The sequence below is a fragment of the Pungitius pungitius genome, chromosome 13 (genome assembly GCF_949316345.1).
Source record: "Pungitius pungitius chromosome 13, fPunPun2.1, whole genome shotgun sequence".
Lineage (NCBI taxonomy): Eukaryota > Metazoa > Chordata > Actinopteri > Perciformes > Gasterosteidae > Pungitius > Pungitius pungitius.
The window spans coordinates 10,111,812-10,138,624 of record NC_084912.1 but is presented as its reverse complement, the minus strand read 5'-3'; the positions used below and the strand labels follow the sequence as shown (position 1 = coordinate 10,138,624).

The following is a 26,813-nucleotide window of genomic DNA, read 5'->3' as shown; positions in this document are numbered from 1 at the left end:
TTTAAAAATATTTGTAAGTCCGAAGATTCTTTAAGAGAAATCTATAAGTTTTTGGATAAATTTATTACTGGTATTGTTTTTGTCGTTTTGTTATTGTTATCCAAATGGTGTTCAATTACCTTTGGTAGAATATCAGTGACTATGTCTTTGTTCCATTTGCACACAGAATATCGGAGTGACTTATTTTTATATAATGGTCTTAAAATACTGCCACCAAGGGAATGAAGGTGTCACCAATCATCATATTTCAAACTTTCCTTGAGCCTTTAATTCAAACACAATATATATTTTACTTGGTTCAAAGAAGTGCAAAACTGAGCAGGATACATAACATGTTATAAATGAAAGCTGCAGTACTTTTAGTATCACAGACCTGAAACCGCAAACTGAACAATACGTGAAGACCGTGCTGTCGACACTCTACATGAAAGTCTAATATAACATAAAACTGAACATAAACTATGACCAGTGTAACATATCAATCAAAAATACACCAACATAACACTCAAGCAGCTTCAACATGGGCATCATCCTAAAAGTAGGCCTAAAAATTCCTGAAGGGAAATCCACCTCCTTTAAATTGCTGTAAGAGGGTAATGTCCGTGGGGGTGAACGATGAAGATGGTGTGCCGGTGCTCCGATGCGTCACTATCATTTTGCTGCTTATAGTGACTATTTTACCAAGTGCATTCTTCAACCACGGCCCCTTTTAAATCTCACGTCTCTACAGGAAAATGCTGTGAGGTCCATATAGACGAGTGCATATCCTCACCCTGCATGCACAATGCCACATGTGTTGACCTTGTTCATGGCTATGGATGTGCCTGTATGCCCGGCTTTACGGGTAAGTTGATGTCCTTCATTTACTCTGGTGAAGAGTAAATCTTTGTATGAACGATAAGTGCACTGCATACGTACAACACATCCAGATAAGTGCATCTTTAATCATAATCTGTGCATCGCCATTAAGTCATCAGAAGCTCCGCTTTAAAGTGTAGAGTGAAAACAGTGGTTTAGTACTTGCACAAATGTTAAAGTCTTGTTCTTTTTCCCTGTGCTGCCATTAAAAGTACAGCGATGATAAATAACCTTCAACTAAAACAAAGATCCCTTCCTAATAATGGCGATGAACTTGCAGGGAGCCAAGTTCAGTGCTTTGCAAGCAATAATTGCAGCGCTGAATTGGATCAGTTCAAAGAAGCTGGATTCTCTGTTTTAAAATCCCTACAAATGTGTGCTCTGAACTCTCAGAACTATGTCTGAAACGCAATGACTGCTGCGAGAATTGTGTTTGCTGTTCATACCTTGTTTTGGTACCGTAAAGAGCACTCTCCGAAATTGTAGCTGTAGTTAGCACTCAAGCAATGTTTAGCTTTCACATTGTCTGTTGTGGTATCAAGATCATAATTGACAAATCAAAAATGATGTACACGTTGATGGAAGTTAAACCATCTCTGTGTTTAACTGCTGTTTTGTGATTTCCACTCGGAAACTTTCAGAACAGCCAAACATTAATGCCGACAATAAAATAACTTTATTAATCTGTGTTCTCCTTTCTTAAAGGTACAGCGTGTGAACTTGACATTGATGAGTGTGATTCATCTCCCTGCAAGAATGGAGCTGCTTGCATTGACCAGCCTGGTAATTACTTCTGCCAATGTGTGGCTCCGTTTAAAGGTAATGAGCACTGAGGGAATGGGGACAAGAAGGAAAGTTAATTAACTCCACATACTATGATTTTCACCTGTCTGAACTCACTTCACATGTCTCCACAAAATGAGTACATCTTCATTTGCTACTTGTGCTTGGTTAAATACAAAAAGCTTGAATATTTACTGTGTGCTTCTGGCATTCGTGACGACTTACACCCTTTAGTCGGATGATAGAGCCTACGTCACTACAGCACCACCTTTGCATATCAGTCGGAGTTAACATGTCAGTTTTGCTCAAGTTTAAAATTTTACAAGACCTGAAAAAGATGTTGAGGAGCTAAAGTTGGCTTTAAACGAGCATCACTTTTTGTTGCTAATACATGGTTCAAGATTTCATAATGACATTTATAATGGCGTTTGCTGATTAAAAATGTTTAATTTGATTCATATTTTGATTTGCTTTCCACAAATAATGACAGAATAGTCCACTTGTTTAATCATCTGTAGATGAGCAAAACATTTATAGTTATATATTGTTAACTGACAAGTTTGTTTATCAGTGATAAACACAATAGGAATGTGTTACTTGAATTGAAAGATGATTGAATTAGGAATTAATTGAATTCAGTTTATTTTGTATGGCCTTGGTCTCAGAGGGCTTCACAATCTGTACACGTGTGAGATCCTCTGTCCCGGAACCTTCTCATCACTTATTCAGATGTTGTTGTTGTTGTTGTTGTTAAGTCGATTGAAGCCAGTAAAACACCACTTAAAGCTCCATGAAAAATGATCAAAGATAAAACATCATAACTGACCTCGTTTTTAACGATGTTTATTTGCTGACGCTGCAGTTTTCCGACCCCTTTTAGTAATGACGGCGATATAATTCACATCAAACACAAGCTATTTGTCATTGTTAGACGTTCACTGTTATCTGTCCATTTTGGAGTAGAGACTGTCATGAATAAACTGTTAGTGGAGGAAATTCTAAAAATGGGATTTCACAGGAGCACAACGGGCTGTATCATTAATAAATGTGAAGAAGAAAAAAAGTTAATCTGGCCAGACTCCTCGTAGGCACACTCATCCTAACAAACCAAGTAAATTTCAGAAGGAGAACATTGGTCAAAACCCAAAAGACCACTGACTGATCTAATGATCTGGCTGGCTGTGAGATCTTCCTGGAAGGACAACAGTCAGGGCAGCACTTCACTAAGCTAGGCCCCATGGCAGAGTGGCCAGGAGGAGAGGACTCCTGAAACACACACATGGAAATTATAAAAATTCCCTCCAAAGGCCGGTGACGGATACAGAGCGCTGCTGAAAATGAACATAGATCTCACATTGTGAGGTGGTTGCTTTTTAATGTCAAAGATGGAGGGAACTGTGAATCAAACCATTACAAATATACTCTGAGAGACACCATTTTAGATCATTAAATTAACACAGCATCTCATTGGCATTTGGGATTTTAACCATACATGTGCCTTACAGTATCTTTAAAAAACATTTTTTTACTTTTTTTTTCCCGATCTGCACAAGACATTTTTTAGTCTTAAGATTTTCAGTGCTGCCTCAAAGCCAAATTGTAGAAAAGAAGTAGCGTCCGAAAAACAGATGTGCTACAATGACAAAAAAGTACTGAAAGCTGCTAACAGCTGTAAAATGAGTTGTTGATTCTCACTGAGATCCTTTCACACTGTAGAGAGATATTGGATACAGTGTTTGTATCTAAAATATTGCCTTATCGAGTTGCCTATTTATTTAATGACCAGAATTTACTGGCATACAACTGAGAGGTGCTGATTCCAGTTTTTAGTTGAACATCATGTAATACACGTGTGTGGGATCATTGTGAGATCAATATGACTTACTGTGAGACTATCAATAAAATGTATGTTTACTACATAGTGTATTACTGGCAAGTTGTTGTTTGAAGTATTCACAATATTAAAGTGCCTAAATTTAATTTGTAATACGCTGACATAGCCAGAACTAAAATTGAATCCACTTTGGCTACAACAACCTGCTGGCTCAGCCCAACGATGTGCTTTATATTTTTTTTATTAAAGCCGGGAAAACCCATTTGGGTTCAGCAATTCCTCTACAAAAAACAACTGATTATTTGGGATTTCCTTAAGAAATAATGTTTTTTACATCTTTTTTGAAAGATGTTTTACAGATCTCATCAGAGGTAACGATTGTGTTTTGTCTAATTGTGCATGTTTTGCACATTCAACATTGTTATTCACTGCTTTGTTAAAAAAAAAAAACATTGTGTACATTTGGGTCATTTCTTACATTTCATAATATATGGGATTTTTTTCAATACCTTAATGCATGAATGTAAGAAATGTTAAAATAATAGTCCTTCATTAGTCCTGCAGCAAGGAAATGACTGCAGCAAAAGGGGTAAAGTACACGCAGACATAGCAAAAACAAGATCAACAACAGATATAAATGCAGCACTAAAAGGACACCAGAAAAGCTAAAAAATGAAACGAGATATTAGCAGTTCTTGCATTAGTTGGGTGTTTCTGTGGTCTCCTGTTGAGCAGCCGAATAATGCAAACTGAAATTTGAGGCCGTGCATTAGTCAGAAATCGAGTGCTGCACAGCCACAGGTGTGATTTGATGAGTTGAAGGAGAACATGACTACAATTGGAACAGAGTCTGAGACAGTTGATTTGGTAATTGTATCATCCCAAGCACACAGCGTGTAATCTCTTAGGTACTGTTATAATGTCAGCCGTTTCACTTCCACTGAAACGGACGGAATAGTTATGAAATGCATCAAAAACGGCAAGCTGAGGGTGTGTCTGTATATATGTGAGGCTAACCTGTTACTGAAGAAAATACATCTGGATCAGCATCGGCTGAAACGAGTGCAATTCAGGAATAATCTATAACAACAAGGTCCATTGCATTTCCAGAGATTGTCGAGCACTCTGCCTTTTGCCTCACTCCAGGTCCTGATTGTGAGTTCCTCCCCTGTGAGGCCAGCAACCCATGCGAGAATGACGCTGTGTGTGTCGAGGAGTTGGATCAAGCCCGTTTCCCTTTGGGTTTCCGCTGCCACTGTCGCCGTGGCTTCACTGGCCCCCGCTGTGAAATCAACATGGATGAGTGCAGCTCCGACCCCTGTTTTCACGGCTTCTGCTATGACGGTAAGAAACCGCCTATGGTACCGGCGTGCTTATTAAAATCCACTCCGAAAGGAAGCTAGCCTCCCACACACACACACACACACACACACACACACACTGTGCATCTGTCAAATTTAGTTCTGCTCACTTAGAGTCTGACAGGCAGTTTTCAATTAGGTCACATTGCAGCTATTAGGAGTGTTGTGAAGCCGACGTAACCGATCCGATGTGAGGATCGAGCAGAGCATCTGCTGAAGTGGGCTTAGTTCCTTAACATAACTCTAGAACAAAATCAATTAGGCATCAGTGCTTTGTTGTATTTTGAAAAATGAATGATAAAAGGCCAAAGAACACTAGCTATCGGATAATAAATGACCTAAAACTATTCTGTTTTACTAGCTCAGTGATCTTAATTAAAATCCAAAAGGTAAGGTACAAATTAACACCTGCACAGATGGTTCCGTGATACTTTTTATTTTTGGCAGCAACAGATGAGATTTCTTTGTGTTGGGCCGGATACAAATTCTCTGAAAAGCAAAATATTTGTACTGTTCTAATACAATAGAGTCTAGTCTTTGGGACATTTCTACAAATTCTGCCAATGTTAGTTTAACTGGATTATGCCGGAACAAAACAGGGATGGCAGTGGATTGCTAGCCGAGAGCTGCCCGTCCCTCCGTGAGCTGCAGTAGACCCCGGCCAGCTGTCTTGACTAATCTCCAGTGCAGCCAGCTCACCTTAGGTGAGTGTGGCGGGCCTCTAGGACCTATTGGCTGGAGCTCAGCAGCAGCAGTCAGCCAGCCAGCCACCAGGGAGAGCACTGCACAGCCACAGTGGTTGAGATGAGTAATGCTGCTGCCACCCAGGACCTTAAGCATTTAATGAGAGTAATAGCAGCTACACGCACCGAGACAGAGTGACAGCATAGATTACGTGGTAAATCTTTGGGATAATGAAGAATCCTGGGACCCTGACTGGGGAAGTAATAAATTCACTCCTGTAAGAAGTGCAATTACCTCTGTCACTGGCTGCCTGTACACCAGTGTTGTGTTAGAGAAACTGAATGATGCATCCCACTTTAACGAGATTAATAATTAATGAGGGGCCGGAATAGATTATTCGACTTGCAAGATTCGAAGTTCTGATGCAAGAAATTGGTAAATTTGTAACATCTGAATAAAGAATGTCCCCCCGAAATGGGCTTATTCACATTTTTGTACTTTTTCTCCCCTCGTTCAGTGTGTTGAATGAGCCCGCTGAAAACCGATGACAAAGCTCTCATTGAGGAAGAGTGGGATGAGTACAGATCGGGAACGAGGAAAGCAGGAGGAAAATGGCTTATTGGCCATTGCAGAGAAGAAGTTTATTCAGAGACAATCTCCTGACGCAGAGTGGGGGCTGGGGCGAGTGGGGGGGGGGGGGGGGGGGGTAGTGTCACCTGTCACATAGATTTAGCTACAACAGGTTTGACTGATACGGCACCAGGTGTTTATTTTAATAGTCGCGGGCCATTAAAAAAAAAAGTAGTCACAGCTGTTGATTGTACTTTACAGTCACATTAGTATTTGCCTGTGTTGTGCTGAGAGTACAGTGCATTAATGTATGATGTGAGGTGCTAACTGTAAATGTCTTACTAACTGATGCGGTTTCAGTTGTAGATGGCTTTTACTGCCTTTGCAACCCGGGCTACGCGGGACCAAAATGTGAGCAAGACATCGATGACTGCTTGAACAGTTTGTGCAGCACCAACTCGATGTGTAAGGACCTCCATCTGGTAAGAAGACACTCTCTTGGTTTAGCAGTATAATGGCCTGATATAATGGCTATTAAAAGTCTTTAAAATGACACCATGTCCTGTAAATCACCACAGTGGAATTCATTGGAAAGCACTCCAGTTTATTTTAACACATAAGGTTCCACTTATTATCTTGACGACTGTCATCCGATTTAACGTTTGAAAGTATATCTGATGCAGTAAAATATAAACAACTGTGCAATAACATGAAAAGGGATGTAACATAAAAAAGAATGAAATGTGGCTATCATGACTCTTGGGTCTGCAGCTATCAGGAGGACATATAAGTATGTTCAGGTGTCTCCGTGAAACAAGAAGGAAAAAGGAGATGTCTCATAGTGTCTGATGAATGCACCTCATTATTCGGATGTACTAACAGACAAATCATACAGATTATGACATTTATACCTTGTGGGCTGAGCTGTTAATGTTTTAAAATGAATGAAATGTTACTATACACTTGGATAACACAGACTGGAGTTTTAAAGAGACATGTTCAACATGAATTGCATTCTTATTAAGTAGTCCCTATTTTGATCAGAATGTTTTTGTTTTTTTTAAATATTCATCTTCAGGATTAAAAAAGCACCATTATTGAAACTCCTTTTTTAGATTTCTGCAAAGCTATTTACAGAATGACATTATTTGAATCCCCCCTGCAACCATTGCTGGTTGCAGGGTTTTCCCTTGCTGGCCTTGCGATGCTTTTGCACAGACAGAAGACTGAATGCCTTTGTCAAATGTTAAAATGGCCACTCATGATTTCTCCTCTTTCTTTCTACAACATTGTATTTGCAGCTGCTTACATTGTTGTAGCGAAGCTAATGTAGCTGTAGAGTTTGCATTTAACTTAAGTGGTAAGAGACACAAGACGGTCCTATTCTGCCTTCTAGCTGTAGGGATCTGTTGACTTTCTCCGAATGCTGTTTTGAAATAATGAATGAAAACCGATTGTGTGAAATCATTGGCCTGTACCTCAAAGATCGTCTAATTATATAAATTACTTTAAGACCAAGTTTTTTTTGCAAGGCACAGCTTTACCTCTGTAGTTCTTCAAGTGAGTTGAATGAGTGCTGTTTACAGACTGTGCAATGACCAGGGGTATTTTTCCAACAGCTGCTTATTTGCTAACAGATTGCAGTAGTGAAGCAGATGTGTCATAGATAGTTTTTTTTTTTTTTCTCCTTCAGAGAAGACAGAAACGTTCTGGTTTATAGTCCACGCCAAATGTTTTGGGATGAAAATACGTTTGTACACAGTGTGTATAAGAAAGATGACATCTATTTAACAAAAATGACAGGTTTTGGAAAGGAAGCATTGCTGAACCTTTAGTATTCAGTTTTTAGTAACCTTTTTCATTATTTTATTGTCCCAAAGACAAAATATCCAACCATGAATTTTACTATTCACCAATGGTTTATATTGCAACATAATTAAAGCCATATTATAGGTTGTCAAACAAACCCTCAATCCCACCCACCAAAAATCCATAAAAGCCCTGTTGCCCTACATAAAAGCATTTTGTCTTTTTAGTTTTGTTACTTTAAACTGATGAATTGCAAGTTTTGTTTTTTTAGACTCTAGCAATTTGAGGATAGCTGAAGGATACATGCTCATTGTCTCCCTCTACAATGGGAAGTAGTCAACAAGGGATTCTGTGACAAGGTTTCAAAATTCTCCCATTACAAAATTTTGGTTCAAACATTCACTGTCATTTTCTGGGATAATGGAAATGCTCCCAATTCAAAGACAAAAGGCTGCTGCATGAGAAGGGTAATGGCTGTGATGTGTGGTGCACACTGACATTTAAACCAATATCTTTTGAGTCATAGTTTTATCCGTTTCACCACTCTAGTTTTCCTTTAGCCGCTCATTATTCAAATTGGGACCGTCTTTGGAAAGCCCTCGGCATAGTCTTGTTTACAGTGCCGCTATTTCTCTCTCTGAACACCGTGTCCCACAGAGCTTTAGCTTATTTTGGAGAATTGCGGTCCCTGAAGGTGACTTAGCAGCAAAATGAAATTATGTTCTACTGCCAGGGGTAAGAAATAGGAGTCTCCTGGAGGTATCTAATTTATCAAGAGATGACGGCATTTTCCCCTCATCACCACTACCAAAAGGCTCACTGTGTACAAATTATATCAGACAAAGTTTAACAGCTCCCCTCCAGTATATGAAATACAGATTAGCATGCATTCAACAGGCAGCACCCGGCACCGTCAGACAGGATTTTGGCAGTGAGGAATCCTGAAAAAAACCTTGACCATATGACTTCCTTCAGAAGAATTTAAATTACCTCGGAAAATAATAGACAACAAGTCATTCATCTCCTGTGGCATGATTCATTATCATAATGCAGATTGCAATGATGAAATAAAGGACATGGTGTTCACCTACTGCTCTGAATAGAGGAATGAACAAGGCCAGCAATGGTAGGCGCTATACATGTAAATCTGTTAATAGATGCACATTATAAAAGACATTTGGTTTCAAACAAATCCAGGCAACTTTTAACATGTTTGCTGCTCTGTGAAAATTCATTTTCGTATATTGTATACTTGATAAAGGCTTGTACCATGTTGCTTGGATGGCATAGAGAGGAAAGCAGGCTCGCAATTTATCCAGAGGGTGGGTGGTAGGAGGAATACATCTGCATGGCAGAAATGTGGAAATTTAAGACGAGCTTGACACTTTCACAGTTCAGACAGTTCTAAATAGCTAAGAGCTTTTTTCATTTTCTGAGTGGGAGTTTTTTTTTTTTTTCTCCAACATTTTTGAGCATATTAAGCATTGCACCATTGACTAAAATAAATGAGCAAACAAATAACTGTTAAAATGCCCACTGAATGCTCCATAACGACTTAATTAACCGCTTCAATATGTATGCACTTTTTAGTTAAATTAATGTGTGTGCATTGCTAGTATTCTATTACTACACAGAGACAGGTGCAGATGTGAGGTGTCAGTATATTCTAATGATATTCCTTCTTTTTTGTGTCAGAGTTATGAGTGTGTGTGCCACTCCGGATGGGAAGGGGAGTTCTGCCAACAAGAAATTGATGAATGTTTATCGGAGCCCTGCAAAAACAACGCCACCTGCACAGACCTTCTCAACAGCTACAAGTAGGTGTGCGAGCCGGCCAGAGGGCGCTGTCCTCATGAGGTGCATCAGTCACTTAATACATTTTTTAAAAAAGAAGCCGTTTCTGAGACGGCAATGCGTCCTTTCACCGGCAGCAGAGGTAATGAATTGCAGATGGCGGGTAAAACAAATGAGTCAATCAATGGCTCACAGCATGAAAAGGTTTCAGGGGATCTGTGACTCATTGGAGGGAGAAGCTGGTGTATTTGCTCCAGCTAATGCCCTCCTCTCACTGGGGAGACGTAAAACTGCTTCAGGTGGAAAAGTTAGGGGATGAAAAAGAATGGAAGGTGGAGTGGTCGCTTGTGCTCGGGTACTCACTGCCACCAAGTGGAATATTCACCCGCCTTAAGAGCAGATGCTTCAGACGTCTCTGTGTCTCTGTCTTCATCCTCCTCTCGCTGCCTGTGACTAGCATGCATACATTTCCATTTAATCCCCACTCAGTGCTCTAACCTCCTGTGTCCTACATTCAGCTGTCCAGAATTAAAAGCAGCTCTGACTAGTAGTTCAATTAACCTTTAGATTCCCTGCACAGCAAAAATTCAAGTGTGCTCTGCCAACAGATGAAGCGAACCGTTGTGGACTTGAATGGTGACGGAGGTGTGCTGTGGATTATTTGAATTGTTTTGGTAGCTCATCCCCGGCATCATGCCGCTTTTGTTTTCTGTTCTTTTTCACCATTTTTCCCGTGGAGAATGACAATGTCAACCCTCAGAATAATACAAAATAAGTATTGATTTATTTTGTATTGATTTTAATTCATGCTGAAATGAATGACCTCTGCAGTGCCATATCTTCTCTTCGGTGTATCCCAGGTGTTTGTGCTACCCAGGCTGGACAGGTGTGGACTGTGCAGAGGATGTGGACGAGTGTGATTCTGGGCCCTGTCTAAATGGAGCTCAGTGTCGGGAATTGGACGTACCTGGGGAGTTTTCCTGCACCTGTCCCCAGCTCTTCAGTGGCCCCCTGTGCAACCAGCCTTATGACCCCTGCGACCCTTTGCACAATCCGTGCCTGCACAATTCCACCTGCCTGACACGCTCCAATGGAACAGCCTCCTGCAGATGCCCAGCTGGTGAGTGAACACACCGCCGCAACCTCTTACTAATAGCCCTTTTTTTGGCCCACTTTCTGAGGAGCATCTAAACCGTTAAAAGTTAAGCATTTTTTATAATTTCCTGGATTTTCACCCATTTCCCATTCATTTACCCATTTTACCTGATGACTAGTTGTGCTGGGGCTGTGTTGTCCATCGGCCATAAATGCACTGAATGCTTGCATCACATCATAAAGTGTCGCGATTATTCATAGAAACCGTACCTTGAAGGACCAACACCCAGATCAAAATCAGTAACTTTTTGATTAGTTGAAATTATTCTAATTATTATTATTAAGTATACATAACCTAAAGCCTATAGAGTCTGTTGTTTTAGCTACATCCTTTGAACATATTTTGAATTTACTAGCACTCCATACATATGGCATATCATTGCAATCGATTCCTGATCAAACAGTTCCTTCTATTTTGCATTACACTGTCAATCACTTCCCTTTGTCTCACTTGTTAACTGTTCAAACAAGTCATCTGGATAAACCAATTAGCTGTCATCACCATGACGAAAGATAAAGGCCCTTTTAACTGTGCTTCTTAACATTTACCGTATTTTGGTCAAAGCAAACACATTGGCATAAAGACAGTCCAGTGCTGACATTGGACATTTTCTTACAACTTTAAATAGGAATAAACTGTGTAGAATATTGATATGGAATCATAAAACATACCACTTTAACAAAAATATGTGACATGAAATGCCATTGTGTACACATTAACCTTTTTTTCCAATTATTTTATTTTTATTTCAACCTTGCTCATCAATAATAATAATGCTAGATACAAAACCATGTTCGTAATGTGGCACATAGCAGCTTTTACTCGTCCTTTTGTGCAGTGTTGGAAGGTACAATACTTGCCAAAGGACCTTTGATGAACCTCATGCACAGGCTGCTTGGTGGTTGAAAGATGTCGTCTCATCCCTAGTGGGAAGCTGTGGTCAGATACGTATTTGTGTGACAATGATAAGCATAGTTAATGACAGTATTTCTGTGGTCAGACAGATTATGAAAAAAATCAATTGAAATATCTCGCCACCCTTGAAGAACAATTCACTTTGGATCAGCAGAAATGGACATATTCAGTGTCACTTGTGTTGTGGGTGGCCCATTGTGACAGGACCCCCACTGAGTATTGATGCTAAAAAGAATTTCATTAATACTAATGTAAAGGCTTTGAAACGACACTGTTGCCCTACTTTAGATTTTGAAAGCACATGTACAATACTGGTTGTACTCAAGCTCCTTCACATGCTAACCCACTCATTCAGATATGGCTCAGGCATAAGCATGCAAGGAGACATACAATGAGACAATAAGGCACACACATGTACGCTTAAGTAAATTCAACACATGCAAATCTATTTCATGTCAGTCTATATAATGACTACAAAAAGCTAGTGATCGAGTGATGCTGAAATTACCCCCTAAATTAAAAACAATAAAGTGCTTTAATATTCAATCTAATCAATGTGCAGGTGAAGATGCTTTAGTGTTGTGCTGTACCTAATGGCGCCATCAGGGCCGAGATGAAAAGATGTTTCCAGATATAAATAGAGCAACCGGGTTCGCTTCAGAAGGCTTCCTTGGAGAGGAATAGGAAATTAGGTGCTGGCTGCATACATTACACCAAGAGCTTTGCGTGGGCTCGGCCGTCTTCTCTTTACTTCACACAAGTATTGTGACTCACAACTCTCCATTATTATAGACCATAAATCCTTCCTACAGAGCTGTTATACGAGCTGTCGCTTGATCCCGCTGCAACAACTTTACAGACTTGTTATTTACCGTTCAGTGTAGGTTATTTGTCAAGGAAATTGTGGAGGCTTTACATTATTCCCAGGCCTAATTAAATTGAAATCTCTCCCCCAGATTCACTGCTATAAGCAAATGTCCTCCCACACACTCGGGATGGACACCACACAGTGAACATTATCATGGTTAACTTAAAGTAAAATTATGTCATTCAGCTGTGCTTATTTGCATGATGGTACACTGAGGAGATAAGATTCAATGGGATTAAATTTCATGAAATGGCAGAAATAATTTCAGTCAAACAATCTTTTCATTTTTGCACAGAATACGGTAAGGCAGCAGTGTTTTCTTGAAACAAGCTGTTGCATGCAACTAAATTGTATTAAAATAAAAAATCGAATTTCCTAGATACTGTTCTAAATTATACCCACGTACCTATTCTAAATGCAGCTTAGACTTCAGGATATTATCCTTTGTAAATTAGGGTACATTTTTGGTTTGCAGTAAACATGTGTTTTGACACAAACCTATCTGCCTAGCCTCCCCCTTCTACTGCCTGCCATTATGAATACCAATATGAGTTATCTGAATTGCCCAATGGCCCAATGACCTTCACCCCTATCGTAAATCAAGGATCCCTACAAAATATTTGTATCTAGAGAAATAACAATTAAAGCACAATTAATTTCCAATATTTGTATAGGTACCCTCAAAAATTAATTTTCATTGGACCCTGTTCATAAACTGACATTTCTTTCTTCATTTGTTGTGTTTAGGAATGTAGTTGAACTCAATCAAATCAAATACATGTCAGCAAACATCCCAAGAGGTTTAATTTATGCACTACTTTGCAGTAAAATATGTATTCCAACATGAAAAAAGCAGTAAATAACAAATCTTATTTTGTCACCTTCACAGGCAATTTAGTATAATATAATAAATCTTATTATATCAAATCATAAACAGTCGTCTCTGTGATTGAATGGCGATTAAATCGTCGGCCTATTGAACCATTGTTGCCACAGGCTGAGTCTATTTAAGGAGCTGATTGGCTAAATTTGATGTCCCATGTCTTTTTTTATTTATGCAGAAATTGGCTAATGTGCTTCTTTGACCCGCCTTCTGCGGGCAAACCTGAGCTTGCCCCTAGCACAGCTAGGACGCGCGAAGGAGGTGCGTATGACAGGCAGAGAGGTGCAGGACAAGCAGATATCATATTTATATATATAACAAAACTTAATAAAAATAATTTAATATCTTTTTTGGGGGGCTCAAGGAGGGGTGTGTCTGCTGCCCTCTATTAGCCATTCGCTCACTGATGATCACCTTCTCGGTGTTTAATGATCATTTTCTTAAACCTGCTGTCTTGAATTTGCTAGAGCAAAGTGTGACCATAGTTTCCCCACGACACCTCACTAGACCGTATCAGTTTCAGAAAAAGTGTGATGTGGGGACTTTTGTCTCCGTCAGTTCAACAGGAACTAAAAGGTAGCCATTAGGAGGTGCCTACTGGGAGTAGCATTAAAGGAATTTGTAAAACACAGTGGAAAAGAGTTTTGTCTACTAAGGTACACCACAAAGACCTGGCGAGCAGAATAAAACCGGAGCCAGCTGAAATAATTCTCTTTTTAAAGAAGATACAAGAAAAGCAGTTACCCTCTCTTTATTGTAGAGGGCTCTTGTAGGAAGTGCAGGTACTTTCCAGCTGTTACACTCTGCTGAGGCTATGGCCGAGAGGCCCATGTCATCCTGCCTGACCAGCACAGATGTTCCACTTTCCTGTTAATGAGGAGCCTCAGCAGGGAGTGCTAAACCTGATAGAAGAGCAACCTGAAAATGGGAGAGGTAGGTTAGAGGTCAGGATGAGGGTCGCTGGCCTACAACCCCAACAAATGAAACAAACACACTTAGCATCCCTCCCCACAGATCCGGGTACATGGCAGAGAGACAAAAGATTCTATGTCCTGTAACACACTCTATGCAGTCTCCTTGGGTGTCCTTTGTCAAAATGTACACAGAGAACAGTTTGCACAGTTTGCACAGAGAACTAGAATCCACCTCCTGGGTGGAAATGTCTGATCTTTGTTTAATGTCCCTCAAGGCTGTATTTCAGCCTGTCTAGGATGCATCTACTTAGGCATAACTGTAGGTACAGATTTGTTTTCTTTTAATTTATTTCAAAATGTGTAAACCTTTTGGTAGTAAAACCTAAACATGGACTAGCTAACAAAGACTAGTCTGATGTTAGACTAGACTGATGTTAAAATATATATTTTTTAAATTGTATGTTTACATATTTGATCATCCATGATACAACTACGTCAACTATGACATGTAATGTAACTTTAACTGGTAATAGATGGAATAGAGGAATTGTACCTGATATCGGGTTCAATTTTAGATGGTAATTTGTCTTTAATTGAGACAATCAGATTATAGTTTTGTAAAACTTGTACTCTTAATAAGTCAATAAACTATAATTAATACAAATTCAAAGAAATGTTAAAATGAAAAAAAGTCCACATTTTTTAATTTTCACAATGGATCTGACACTTTCTCGTTACACAGATGGAAATGATGTCTTATGGATTTAAAGCATTCAGTTGTAAGTGCTCCACCATTTCATTGGATTTCAGTTGACACGTTGCAATATTTAACTGTTAAAAGTGAAGTATTTGACATGGGGACAATCCCCTTGCCTCTAGAGGGGAGGAATGTGATTCTTCCAGTGTAGTGAATGAATTCAGAAGCATTGTTCTGTCCCTTTTTACATGCAGAAGCCATTCGGTCTCCATGCCTCAGAATATCCCCAGAGGTGTTGCTGGCCAGATGGAGAACAAACCTCTTTATTTGCATGGCATGCTACACTAGCCTTCACCTTCCACAAGATTGAGATTGTGTCGTACCAAACAGTTGGTTAATGAGCTACTGTGAAGCCGTGCCAACATGAGAGCTGATACGCACCTAAAATGATGTTGAAAAAGAGGTGTTGGAAATATTTTTTGCCAAAAATGTGTTGAAAAAGTCTGTCCTCGCTGCTTTAAAAAAAATATATAATTTTTTTATTTAAAGATGAAGCAGACAGTAGACTTATAGTAGATATATTTAAATGTAAAAACCAGAAACCAGTGGCCTTGGCAGATGTGTGTGAATTTCCCAGGCTTTTCTTTCCGTATATTATAGTAATAGGAAACAGAATGCCTCAACACATACAACGGATCGACTTATCTTAATACATTTCGGCTGCTTTGTAGTTGGAAAATCTAAAACGAACAAGATTACGTTTTTGCATTTTAAAAATAACCTTTTTTTCATGCAGGTCACATTTACTGTCTGTTGTATTCGTTTGTATATTCATAACCATAATAGTTTAAGAATGACGATAAATATCTCATTTATAGGAGAGTAGTGGCTTATCAACAATGTGGAAACTTAATATAACTAACACTAAAACTTTCTTACGGTTCCCAACCTGAATGTAAATGAACTAATATACTGTCTACTGAGACAAAGAGCCTCCACAAATCTTTCACACATTGTACAATTACTGAAATTAAATTATCTCTACAAACTGGTAGAGTAGTGCTCTATAGCGTCAGTGAGCATGTTGTATTTGAGCTAGGTTTGTCTCTATTTGGAGAACTAGTATCTTTTATAATATTTTGAAAGTGAAGGCAACACAATATTAAAATGCAGCCGGTGAATCCCAGAAGGAGGGCGAGCCCCTTCAGTGAGCAAAGGTCTCAGCACGCTGGTGATGTTCTGTTGCTGAGGGTGGAAGGTGCTGCTTTTGTTCCATTTTAGCTTCGACACCTCTAGTTCTAGCCCGAACAATAGCTGCATAAAGTAAGGGTAGGAAAAAAAATCATCAATCCGCACATAGTTTTCAGACGTTTTTTCCTTTGTAAAGAATTGTCATTTAAAATAACGTTCTTTACAGACCTGTGGAATTCACTTATTTCATGCAGCCGATGTTGCGTGACATCAAGCAGGATGCCCTCTGCATAGTCTCAGTTGTAGGGACCTGAGATGTTTGGGTCGCTAAATATCTATGACCTCTTTATGACATTATCAACTATGTTGGTCCTTTCAGGAATATGTCATGAAATACACATTGCTTTTTTAAAAATGTTTAAAATAATAATAATAATAATTCTGTCCTTCACGTATTACTGTCTGCAGCTAGCAAAGACTATGTAAAATCAGGAGGCGACTCCTTTTTCTTTTTTTTTTTATCTCAGTAGGAATTGTAAACGTGAGTTTATTATCAATCCGTTTTGCTATCTTCAAGAGCTTTTCATCACAGCATGATGTTCATTTCTTTAAATTACGGTCCCATTAGTCCTGTAATTTCAAAACAGTGTTCCAGGGTTTCTCTTTCCAGGGAATTAAATACCGGTACAACCAGCTGCCATTTGGCGCTCCCTCTGACTACCCGCACATTCCCCATGTTTTGTCATATTTGGACGACCTAATCCTCATGGCTCCCTCTCCAGAGAAGCTTACACTCCACGTGTCTCACAACGCTTACGAGTTTTACCATAAACCAGCGATGGAGTTCTCCGCTCCGCACCCTCTTATTGATTTTACCTAGGTGTGGATATTCACTCATTCACCATAAAAGTAAAGCTGTCCCCAGCCAGGCTGGATTAGCTAAACTCACAAATATCCACCAACAGAGCGCTGACAGCACTGTCAGTGATGCACCTGCTGGCTACGACGTCTGCAAGCCATGTGATGGTCCCCCTGGGACTCTGTTAGGAAAATATTACCCGACACTGGTGTAAAATCATTAAACAGGACATTCATTAAAATAATAATTGAAAGGAGAAGACAGAATTGACACACATACAAGTCATGCATCATGGCAACTCGGAGGATCCCCGTCTCCGCTGCTGAAATAAATAGTTGGAAGATAAACATACTAAAACAGGGGGGGGGGGGCAGGGTGCTACTAATCAAACTTTCATGTAGACCATCATCTTCTACACCTCAGGCACCAGGACATTAACTGGACATTGACGCACAAACATTTTGCCCGTCAGTTGAACACAATGAATGTGTCTCTGTATGAGAGCGCACAGACTCTGGGTCGTCTAAGTATTGACTAAGACGAAACAATTATTTAGGATTTCCCAACAGACGCCTTCGCTTGAAGAGAATCCAGAAGACCTAGTTATCCACAAATGGTAAAATGCTGACTCATTCCCTCACTGCAGTCTCACCGGGCCTCCAACGAGGGGTTAAGTGACAGCACACATATCCGTGTTCGGGGACCCATCCCTCTCTGGAAGGGACGGAATATGCCAGTCCAGATTGGTGGATGTTAAATGGAGGAATCTCTCATCCCTTTACAAGCTGAAACACTTTGGTCCCCTATTGAAAAAAGGCCAACGTGTCGTGGTGGGAACAGATAACATTCAACCAGCGTACATCAACCGTCAGGGCGGCATGTCACGCGCGGTGTCGTACGTTGTTAACATTCAGGATGAAATGTGTGCACCAGCAAAGCACGTCTCCAAGCAGAGCGCTGCAAGGAGCTGCAGACGTGGTGTTGGCTCCCAGTGGGTTCAGTGGCACTTGGAATATTTTCAGGACTGCCATTTGATTAAAGAATACGTCTTATTTCATATCAGAGCTTTAAAGTTCACAGGACAGTCGTATTTTTTTCTTTTGTGTGGAGCAAAGTTTGCCACGAATGATTCACTAAAGACACACCAATAGAGTCTCTGTTTTCATTATTTTAGGTTCAGGCTGTTAAACAACGGCTCTTTTCGCTTCTATATGCATTTATCAGATTTGGGGTTTTATGGTATGTTTTCATTTAGAGTTGTGGTTCAGTACCTGCTTGCTACTGTGAGGTTAATATGTAAATGTCCATGTAATGGATAAAAATACTGTATGCCTGCTTCCATAAAGTCAACACATTTTAAATAGATGTATTATTATAAAAGAAATAATGCATTTAATCATACATTCCACCCTGACGTGGGATTTGACGTGTTGTCTGACAGCGCTCTGATGACACCAAGAACAATCACCACAATCTATATACGTTTTTTTTACTTACCCACTGACAGCATCTTGAGCTCGACAATGGTCCCAAATGTAGCACTGCTGACTTAAATTCACATTCTTAAAATGAAGATACCACTCATATTTCAATGGAAACGTCAGTCAAAGTTAGTTCGCTATCCACTTGGGATTAACCCACACTTTCTCTCCCCCCCTGAGACGTTCCCTGGCATGAGCGGTGATCACATACTGTAGTGCCAGCCAGACAGGGCGGCATGGCTGCGGTCTCCCGCGCCTCGGTTATCCCTCTCCGTACTCCGTCAAAGAGAAGCCTCCAGTCACGGCAGAAGATGCATTACATCGCGGTGACATTTGAAATGGTCCCTGTGGTGCTCCACCATTGCTTTGAGTGACAGACCAGCTTGGGAAACCTGTGCTGTCTCATCATTCACCAGATGCTCTGTGGCCTCACAGAGTCCCTCTCCTTCTGACATCCCAAAAAGCACACAGCGCTCTTAATATCGTACTTCCCCCCCCCCCCCCCCCCCCGTTTCAGTCACTCTTGTTTACGGAATTTGTCTTTCTGCATTATCAACATAAACTTACACAATGTTTTTCCTTCAGCTGATTTTAAACATGTGCAGTGAAAGCAGCTAGGAGAGCTCCATCCAGTTTATGATCAATTTTTTATTCAACACTTTAATTCACACTTCAATAATCATTTGTACTGGTCTTATTATAGCTGAATAGCAATCTACAAATGGTGCCTTGCAGTTGTTCATATAGTATCAGAACAAATGGCCGGAGAAAAATGACAAACCTTACACATGGTATTATTAAAGTAGCAATCATTTGTTAACTTGTCATACTTTAATATTGGTTTATCCATGTTTCTTTAATATATATATATATAACATGATGTAACACATTGTTATATTTAAGCACCTACTTAGGTTTCACATTTGCGAGATTAAAGAAGTGCTTGTCCCAAAAATAATTATAAACCTCATCATTGTTAATGCATTTACTTCTCTCAGCGAATAATTTATACTTACAGGAGCCAAATCTCATTATAGTTCAAATATATACAGCTCTTAACTCAAAGAAAATGAGAGTAACACAATGAGACAAGAAAGCAATAAAAGCACTTACCACTGAATTTAAAGCACAAGCGTATGAGTGTATTTCAATTTCAACTTGTTCAGAAGCCGGTTTTTACAATTTTGATCTCTGTGGTTATAATTTGCTTTCTGTTAAGCAGAGTCTTCTCAACCTCTTATTTAACTTCATAAATCGAGTAATTTTGTTTTACTTTGTTCAGCAGAAAGCCATAAAGAGACTAAGCACCAGAGGAACATCTCCATCAGGCTGAACATTACATGCTCCCCTGGCTGCCTTCAAAAGTACAACCAAACAGCCGTGTTGATCTACTTCACCATCCTGACCCTCAACCCCCTGGTGAACCAGGGCAAAGGACCTCTTGGGTTTTGCCTCTCCCTCTTACCCATCGTAACAATATGTCACCCCACTGGCTAGCGTTCCCTGCAACACACACACACACACACACACACACGCACACATGCACAGGGATGCATACAGCAGCGACCCCCCCCCCCAACCCCAAACCAATAACCCTCAGACCAATCTGTCTGTGGCACTATTCGTATTATTAGACTTCTACTCTCTCAAAGGGGAAACTGGGAGCGCCGGGAGCTAGAAGACGAGATGTGCAACAGAGGCTAGCGGCTCCATTAACGTGGCCTTCACCGACGTCTTTGTTATCATCGACGCTGACGTTTTTTCAGGAGGAAAAACCAAGACCATCTCCTCTATCTTTCAGGATTTGAAGGGAGCTGGTGTGAAATTGACACCAATGAGTGTGCCTCAAATCCGTGCCAAAATCAAGGGGACTGCGTGGACCGGGTCAACACCTACAGGTAAAGAGGTTCATCCCTAAACCAGCTTTCCATTTAGGGAGCATGAACAATGTCCGGCTTTGTAGTGATGACCCTAACACATCCAATAGTACATCTATTGATGTCATTTTGATTATCTTAAAAGATTTCCTCTGAGCTCATGCCCTTTTTACAAATGGATTTTAATGGATTTAATAATGTTGCATTTCAGGTCAAAATGAGGTGAAATTGTTAGCGAAAAACGTTGCCTTAATTGCTGTTGTCATGCAGCTCGGTTCAAACAGTTTAAATCCATGCAGATGTCACTGCACTTTGTGTGCAATTGGACTATATGTGATGTTTAATTATTATTACGTGTCAATGGCTATTTTCCCATATTCAGTTCATGTGCCACTGGGAAACAGATTTCCATCCGAGACCAAATATCAATATTAAGGACTCTTTTTACCCAGCTGTGATTGTAAGATGGGGTTTTCTGGCCTTCACTGTGAGGAAGACATCAATGAGTGCAGCTCTAGTCCTTGCCTCAACTCTGCCGTTTGTCAAGACCTTGTGAACAAGTAAGTATTAATTAAATTTCCTCCATGGCTCCCACATTGCTCCTCAGCACAAAAAGAAAAATGCCGATATTAGAAATTTGTTTGGAAAGGCCAATGAGCACAATCCGTTCTCTGAAGAAAAGGCACAAGGTTGTGGCGTCTCTCTTCAAAGTGTTCCGGTTTACATAACAAGCCCGTCTTCATCCTTGACACACATAAGCTGCCTTTCTAAAGACAGAGCGATTTCAGCAGGAGCACATCATGTATCTAGATTCGGCTTTACTCCACCGGTGCTTCTCTCTGCTGTGCTTAATGGGAGCCCCGGGGCTTCTGGGCTTAGTCGGACAGATGGGCAGCAAAGTCCCAGGGCCAATTTGTGTCCTAAATGGTTTGTCTCCAGTTTGTCTCCCGTCATGATTTTTCTCCCATGTGACCTGGCCCTGCTCGGAGCTCTCCCCCTGATTGCACAGTCCAGGGAGTTCACATCAGGTGTGCTTTAACCTCGCCGCCCACCACGAACACCCTACACACGCCGACATCTCCATCTCTCCGACCCAACACGGCAAACAAGTCCATCTGCACCGGCACGACCAATCAACACTGCGGTCTACTCGCATCTGTTTCTCTTGTCTGCTCATGTAGATGCCACTAGTGGCTGTTGACTAGCAGATTGTCACAGACAGCCGTGTGAACTGGGTGGATAAAGAAAGTGATAATTGGTGTGGCAGAGACGTCTCGCATCAGTCCGGCCTTTCGAGTTGACGTTACTAGGCAGCACAATTCCGCTGTGGGGTGATAAATACCGTGGCGTGACGCAAGTGTCTCACTGTGGTCTCAAGGATTCAAAATGAGGTCTTACTAAATCAAACGATGTGGTTTAGATTTGAGCAGGGATGTGACTAATGACTTGTTTCCTCGTTATCCCACTTACAAACAGAACAAGCAGTTCCTCTGGGGGCTTTGGTCGGGGGGGTGTTAGATCCACCGACGGCTGCAGGCAGGGATCAGAACTACACACTCGACAGATGAAGCTCTTAAGTAATAAGTCATCAAATATGATTCAAGTTTTTTTTATTATCTGTTTGAGATTGAAAAATGGTTCTCATGCGACGTTGTTGTTGTAACACATATTTTCGCCAGTTAATTGCATCAAAAGAGCTTGTGCAGTTTTTTCTGAGAACCCGAGTTAACACAAATAAACGCCCTGGTCGTGATCGGAGTTCACTGCGTTTCCTAATGATCGAGTGTTTTCTTCCTTTAGGTTCCGCTGCGTTTGCCCTCCCGGTTATTTCGGAACGCTGTGTGACCTGGATGTGAACGAGTGTGAGGTTTCACCTTGCCTACACGAGGGCATCTGTATCAACACGCCCGGGGGCTTCAAGTGTGTCTGTCGCCCCGGATACTCAGGTACCTCCTTTGCCCTCAGGTGACATCAAGATCAATACCAGAGTCCCAAGGGAAGGCAGCGAGGTCAATTCACGTTGACAGTTTTTATCTGGTGAAAACATTTCCCCGTCTGTAAGTTTCATTTATTTCATCAGCTTATTTAGTCTCAGAGCGCTTATGTTGTTTTGCTGCAATCCGGTTGTCGTGTTTTTTTTTTTCCACTTACGTTGATATGAAGCTCTTTTAGAGCAAGTCCGTGTGTGTGTCTGCCCTAAAGCCGATTCTTGTCAGGTACCGGGAAGATTAATTTCATTTGTCTTCCACACTGTATCATCAATTTATCCTTCCCCATTTGAGAGAAGGGGCGGCGGGCGGCGGGGGGGGGGGGGGGGGGGTTGGGGGGCGGTTGGTCTCTGAGGTATCGCTACTCTGGAGAGCTGAACCTGACACGCGTGGCCCAATTCCCACAGAAGCAGCTTTTATTATTAGGCCTACGCACAGCATAGTACAAGTCATTACTTTTTCTGTTGCTCTAAGCTCATCTGAGGAAACAGGATTCCCCGAGAGAGTAAGCGGCCAGGGGGCACAGTTTGGATTGGCTACAACCAACTAGAACTTGTACAATATATTTGCTCTAGTAACACGTGTATCAGCATTGCAACTTTTTTTTTTTTTTACAAAAAACACATTGGGTTGGTTGCGCTGTACTGTAGCCGTGTGTAACTTTTTCTAATGTTAAACGTGCCGTCTGAGGGTGATTCATCACATCCAGTTAGTGTAGCCTGATTAGAATTGATTTAAATGTTATTCTGCTTTGACGGTATGACGCGTCATCTCCTCTGTCTCTGAAGCACTGTAACTCGTTGTGTCACTTGATGGTATTATCAAATTATTTGCTTCAGCCATCAGGGAAGTAAAGTTTCTCTTTTTTTTTTTTGCATATTGAATGTCAGCATTAATTTTGACTTCTCAGTTGAAGCTGCTTACTAATACTTCAGTGTCACGCTATATCTACTCACTTTCATGGATGTGATTAAGCTTTAATCACACCTGATTCTCACCTGCATCACTATTCATATTGGATTTTCATAGTTGCTGGTTGTTGGTCAGAAGTCAGTGCCTCCATTTCTTATACTTTTTCACTTTGTATTAGACCATTAACTGATTATTTTAAAGCTTTTCTTTTTTCTTTTACATTTTGGGGAAATGACTTAAGTAAAAAAACAGAACATTATTCGATTGACTTTTTTGATACCTTTGCCATCTTTTATAATTTGTTTTTAATCCTTTTTAAATCTCGGTGACCCACCTGGAAGCTTTACATTATCATTGGATAAAATGCTTTTTTATCGTTTCTGGTAGAAATGAATCCGCTACTTAAGACAGCCTTAAGTTATGTCTCCAACATAATCCCATTCTTTCTATTTACACCAGAACGCTGTCCTCCGTGAGAGATTGACAGACTTGTTAAAGCATGCTGTACTTTACTCTGTAAAAACCACATCTGGCAGCTGCGTAGATCTCAGCGTTCTGACCGTTATTTAGGGTGTTTTTTTCTCGAAGCCTCTGCCATCGCAATAATGTATTAACTGTGGTCTGTACTGAGGTCAGAAGTCATTACAGCCACATGATGAATATAAATCACAGTTTAAGCCCACTATTCTTCACCTTGTGTTTTCTCTTCACCCATCATTAGAGGCTTGTTCCCCTGAGTGATAGTACAGTGCAATCCGGCCCTAGTTGTAGCTTCCTCAGTCGGCACATTTTGGGGGGGGTGAAGCTCCTGTCCCGGCAATGCTGTTTGCCGTTGAGGCTTCAGCGGACTCAGTATTTCACTGGGTGAACTTAATGAATAGCATTTGATCATTATTCCCAAGACCATTTTATGAATTAATAAATTATTTAAATTATTATTCACTATGTAATCCCATTCCCAGTTAAGTCCTTCGGATCGGACCTAAATAAAAACATCAAAACAGGAGATCTAAAGGTGTGTTGAACAAATCAGAAATGTTTTTAGTTTTTCTGCAATCCTTAAGGTAAAATTAATTTCTTTTTTGGGGGTTGTTTCAAACAGAAAGCTTATAGGGCAGCAACAAAGTAATTATATAAACTAGGTTAGTTAGTCACTGGAAACAAATGTTAATCAAGTAAATAACATTTTATAACATTTTAAACAGTTCATAAAGGACACTCAAATCTCCCATCCGGTCACGGTCTGTTTTTGACTCAGCCAGCAGAGAACTTTTTGCTTTTGTTTACATGTCCGTTCATGTCGTGCACATGTTTTGATAATGCATCAGCTCCTTAGTAACAAGCATATTCACAGTTAATCCAGGTATCCTTCATTTGGTTGACTTCACCACAGTGGCCCATCAAATGAATGTCCCCTCCCTTTGTCCTCTAAACTCATTGCCGTTTTTTTAAGGTCTGCATAAATAATAAGGTGCATTAACAGTAAGTAAAACGGACTCACTTGGTGAGTCCTCATAGCTATTTTATATGTGGCTGATGGACAGTTAAGATATACGTTACTTGAAGGTACAATTCATCTTTTTGAGTCAGCACAATTGGTGTTTCACAGTGTGTATGGAGGATTGTGCCTCATAGACATGGTACTGAGCTGTAAGGCTATATGGGGCGTGAAGCATGTGATGCACTTTTACATAAATTCAGTGCTGCATTTACTAAATCCTCTCGGGGGCGTTGACTATTCCTGCAAAATGCACTAGTCTTTTATTGGGCTCGGAATGTGGATATCATGTAAAATATATGGCCACTTTAAAAATAAAGTGTTTGTCATTGATTTAGTTTATGTTGTTAAATAAGTAAAAACTGTTTGCTTGGTTGACCCACTTAAAAAAAAAAAACGGGTAGTTTATCAAACTCTCAGACTCCTGCCTCTATCCTCACATCATGGCGGAAGTAGCCAGTAGGCACAGTTTCTGGGACAAATTTGGCTAAACTGGACTTTTAAAGACGTCATGAATTTAAATTAAAGATTCAAACAACATTATTTTTGATGTGGGGCCACAACTAACAATTATTTTCCCAATAAATTCATCTGTTGATCAATATTTTAGAGGAGGTGATTATATATTTAGTCAATAAATAAAAGCCCATGGGGATATCTATTTACACATAAAATAACAGGCTAAAACATCTATTCAATGTGAACTAGTGGATGTTTGCCTATTTTGCTTAATGAAACACATAATCAATAATCAATTTTTCAAATGATTTGGGATGCTTTCATCTGTTGATAAAACAATTGATTCACCACCAGTCGTCTCATCTCTGGTTTAAATATTGGCGAGTCAACGTTCTGATACCAAGGCCGGCGGAGAGTCTGTTTATGAACAATTAATGGCTCATCTGTCATTTTCCTTACTTATGAGATATGCGCCTACCTCATATACCTGTTTCTGTCCACAGCCATTACTCCTATCATCTGTCACACAAGGCTCATCCATCTTTTGGAATTAAAATAACAGGTTAGAACAAGTTCACAATATATTTTGAAGACAACTACAGTTTTAAACTTGGTTAAAAACTTCTAATATTTCAGTTTCATGGTTTGATTTACTGGATTCTGCCAATTAAAGCTAAAGTGTTGTATGTAAGTATGAGATACAGGCACTTTGAATTAGTTTTTTTCTCATTGCAAACCCTTTTCATTAAAAACATTCAAGTTATGTTGACAGTAATAGTAAAATAATATGCGGGCGTAACATGAGAGGATGAACATGACATGAAAAAAACAGCAATCCTTTAATGCACTACCAGTACTCACATCTTTGATAATTATGATTAAAAACATGTCACATTGCTGAGGCAGCTTTTTTCTGCACAGTATTCGGCTTTTAGGAGACAAGTGTTTTGATCTCAGAGGATCAAACCTGTGGTTTTGTAAGAAACCACATCGACCCGTTCCTGGCTTTTAAGGGTTTAAACGGGGGAGATGGCCGGTACAGTACATGCTACAGACACACAGGTGTGTACATCGTCTGACGAGTCATTGGAGATGCAGCTCACATGTGTGTCAAGTGGTTCTAGTCATAAATTAAATTAATTTTAAATGAATTATGTAGCGTAATAAGCTTTAGAATACTATGAGGGAGGTATATGACAAATTTAATGCAAAAGAAAAGTAACTAATAAAATGATCACAAATACTTCCAAATACCCCATTGAGAAAATTGTTTTGAATTCATTGCATCGTCTCATTTTTCAAGACACCAGTATCTTGATTCTTCTTTTAAAAGACTTTTTAAACTTTTCTCTTTTGTTTTAATACTATTGCACAATTTTACTTGTAATCTTTTTCATCTGTAAGGTTTTGTTAAGTGATGAT

At 40.0% G+C, this 26,813-nt stretch overlaps 1 protein-coding gene across 1 annotated transcript in view; it reads left to right on the top strand.

Annotated features, from left to right (window-relative positions):
* eys (eyes shut homolog) overlaps positions 1 to 26,813 on the top strand; it is a 125,073-nt gene that overhangs the window by 38,017 nt on the left and 60,243 nt on the right. Inside the window, exons 20-28 of the mRNA XM_037465464.2 lie at positions 731 to 844; positions 1,564 to 1,677; positions 4,622 to 4,819; positions 6,451 to 6,572; positions 9,595 to 9,716; positions 10,554 to 10,813; positions 20,459 to 20,555; positions 20,987 to 21,094; positions 22,335 to 22,480. Coding sequence (XP_037321361.2) covers positions 731 to 844; positions 1,564 to 1,677; positions 4,622 to 4,819; positions 6,451 to 6,572; positions 9,595 to 9,716; positions 10,554 to 10,813; positions 20,459 to 20,555; positions 20,987 to 21,094; positions 22,335 to 22,480 — 1,281 coding nt within the window. The remainder of the gene's footprint in view (positions 1 to 730; positions 845 to 1,563; positions 1,678 to 4,621; positions 4,820 to 6,450; positions 6,573 to 9,594; positions 9,717 to 10,553; positions 10,814 to 20,458; positions 20,556 to 20,986; positions 21,095 to 22,334; positions 22,481 to 26,813) is intronic.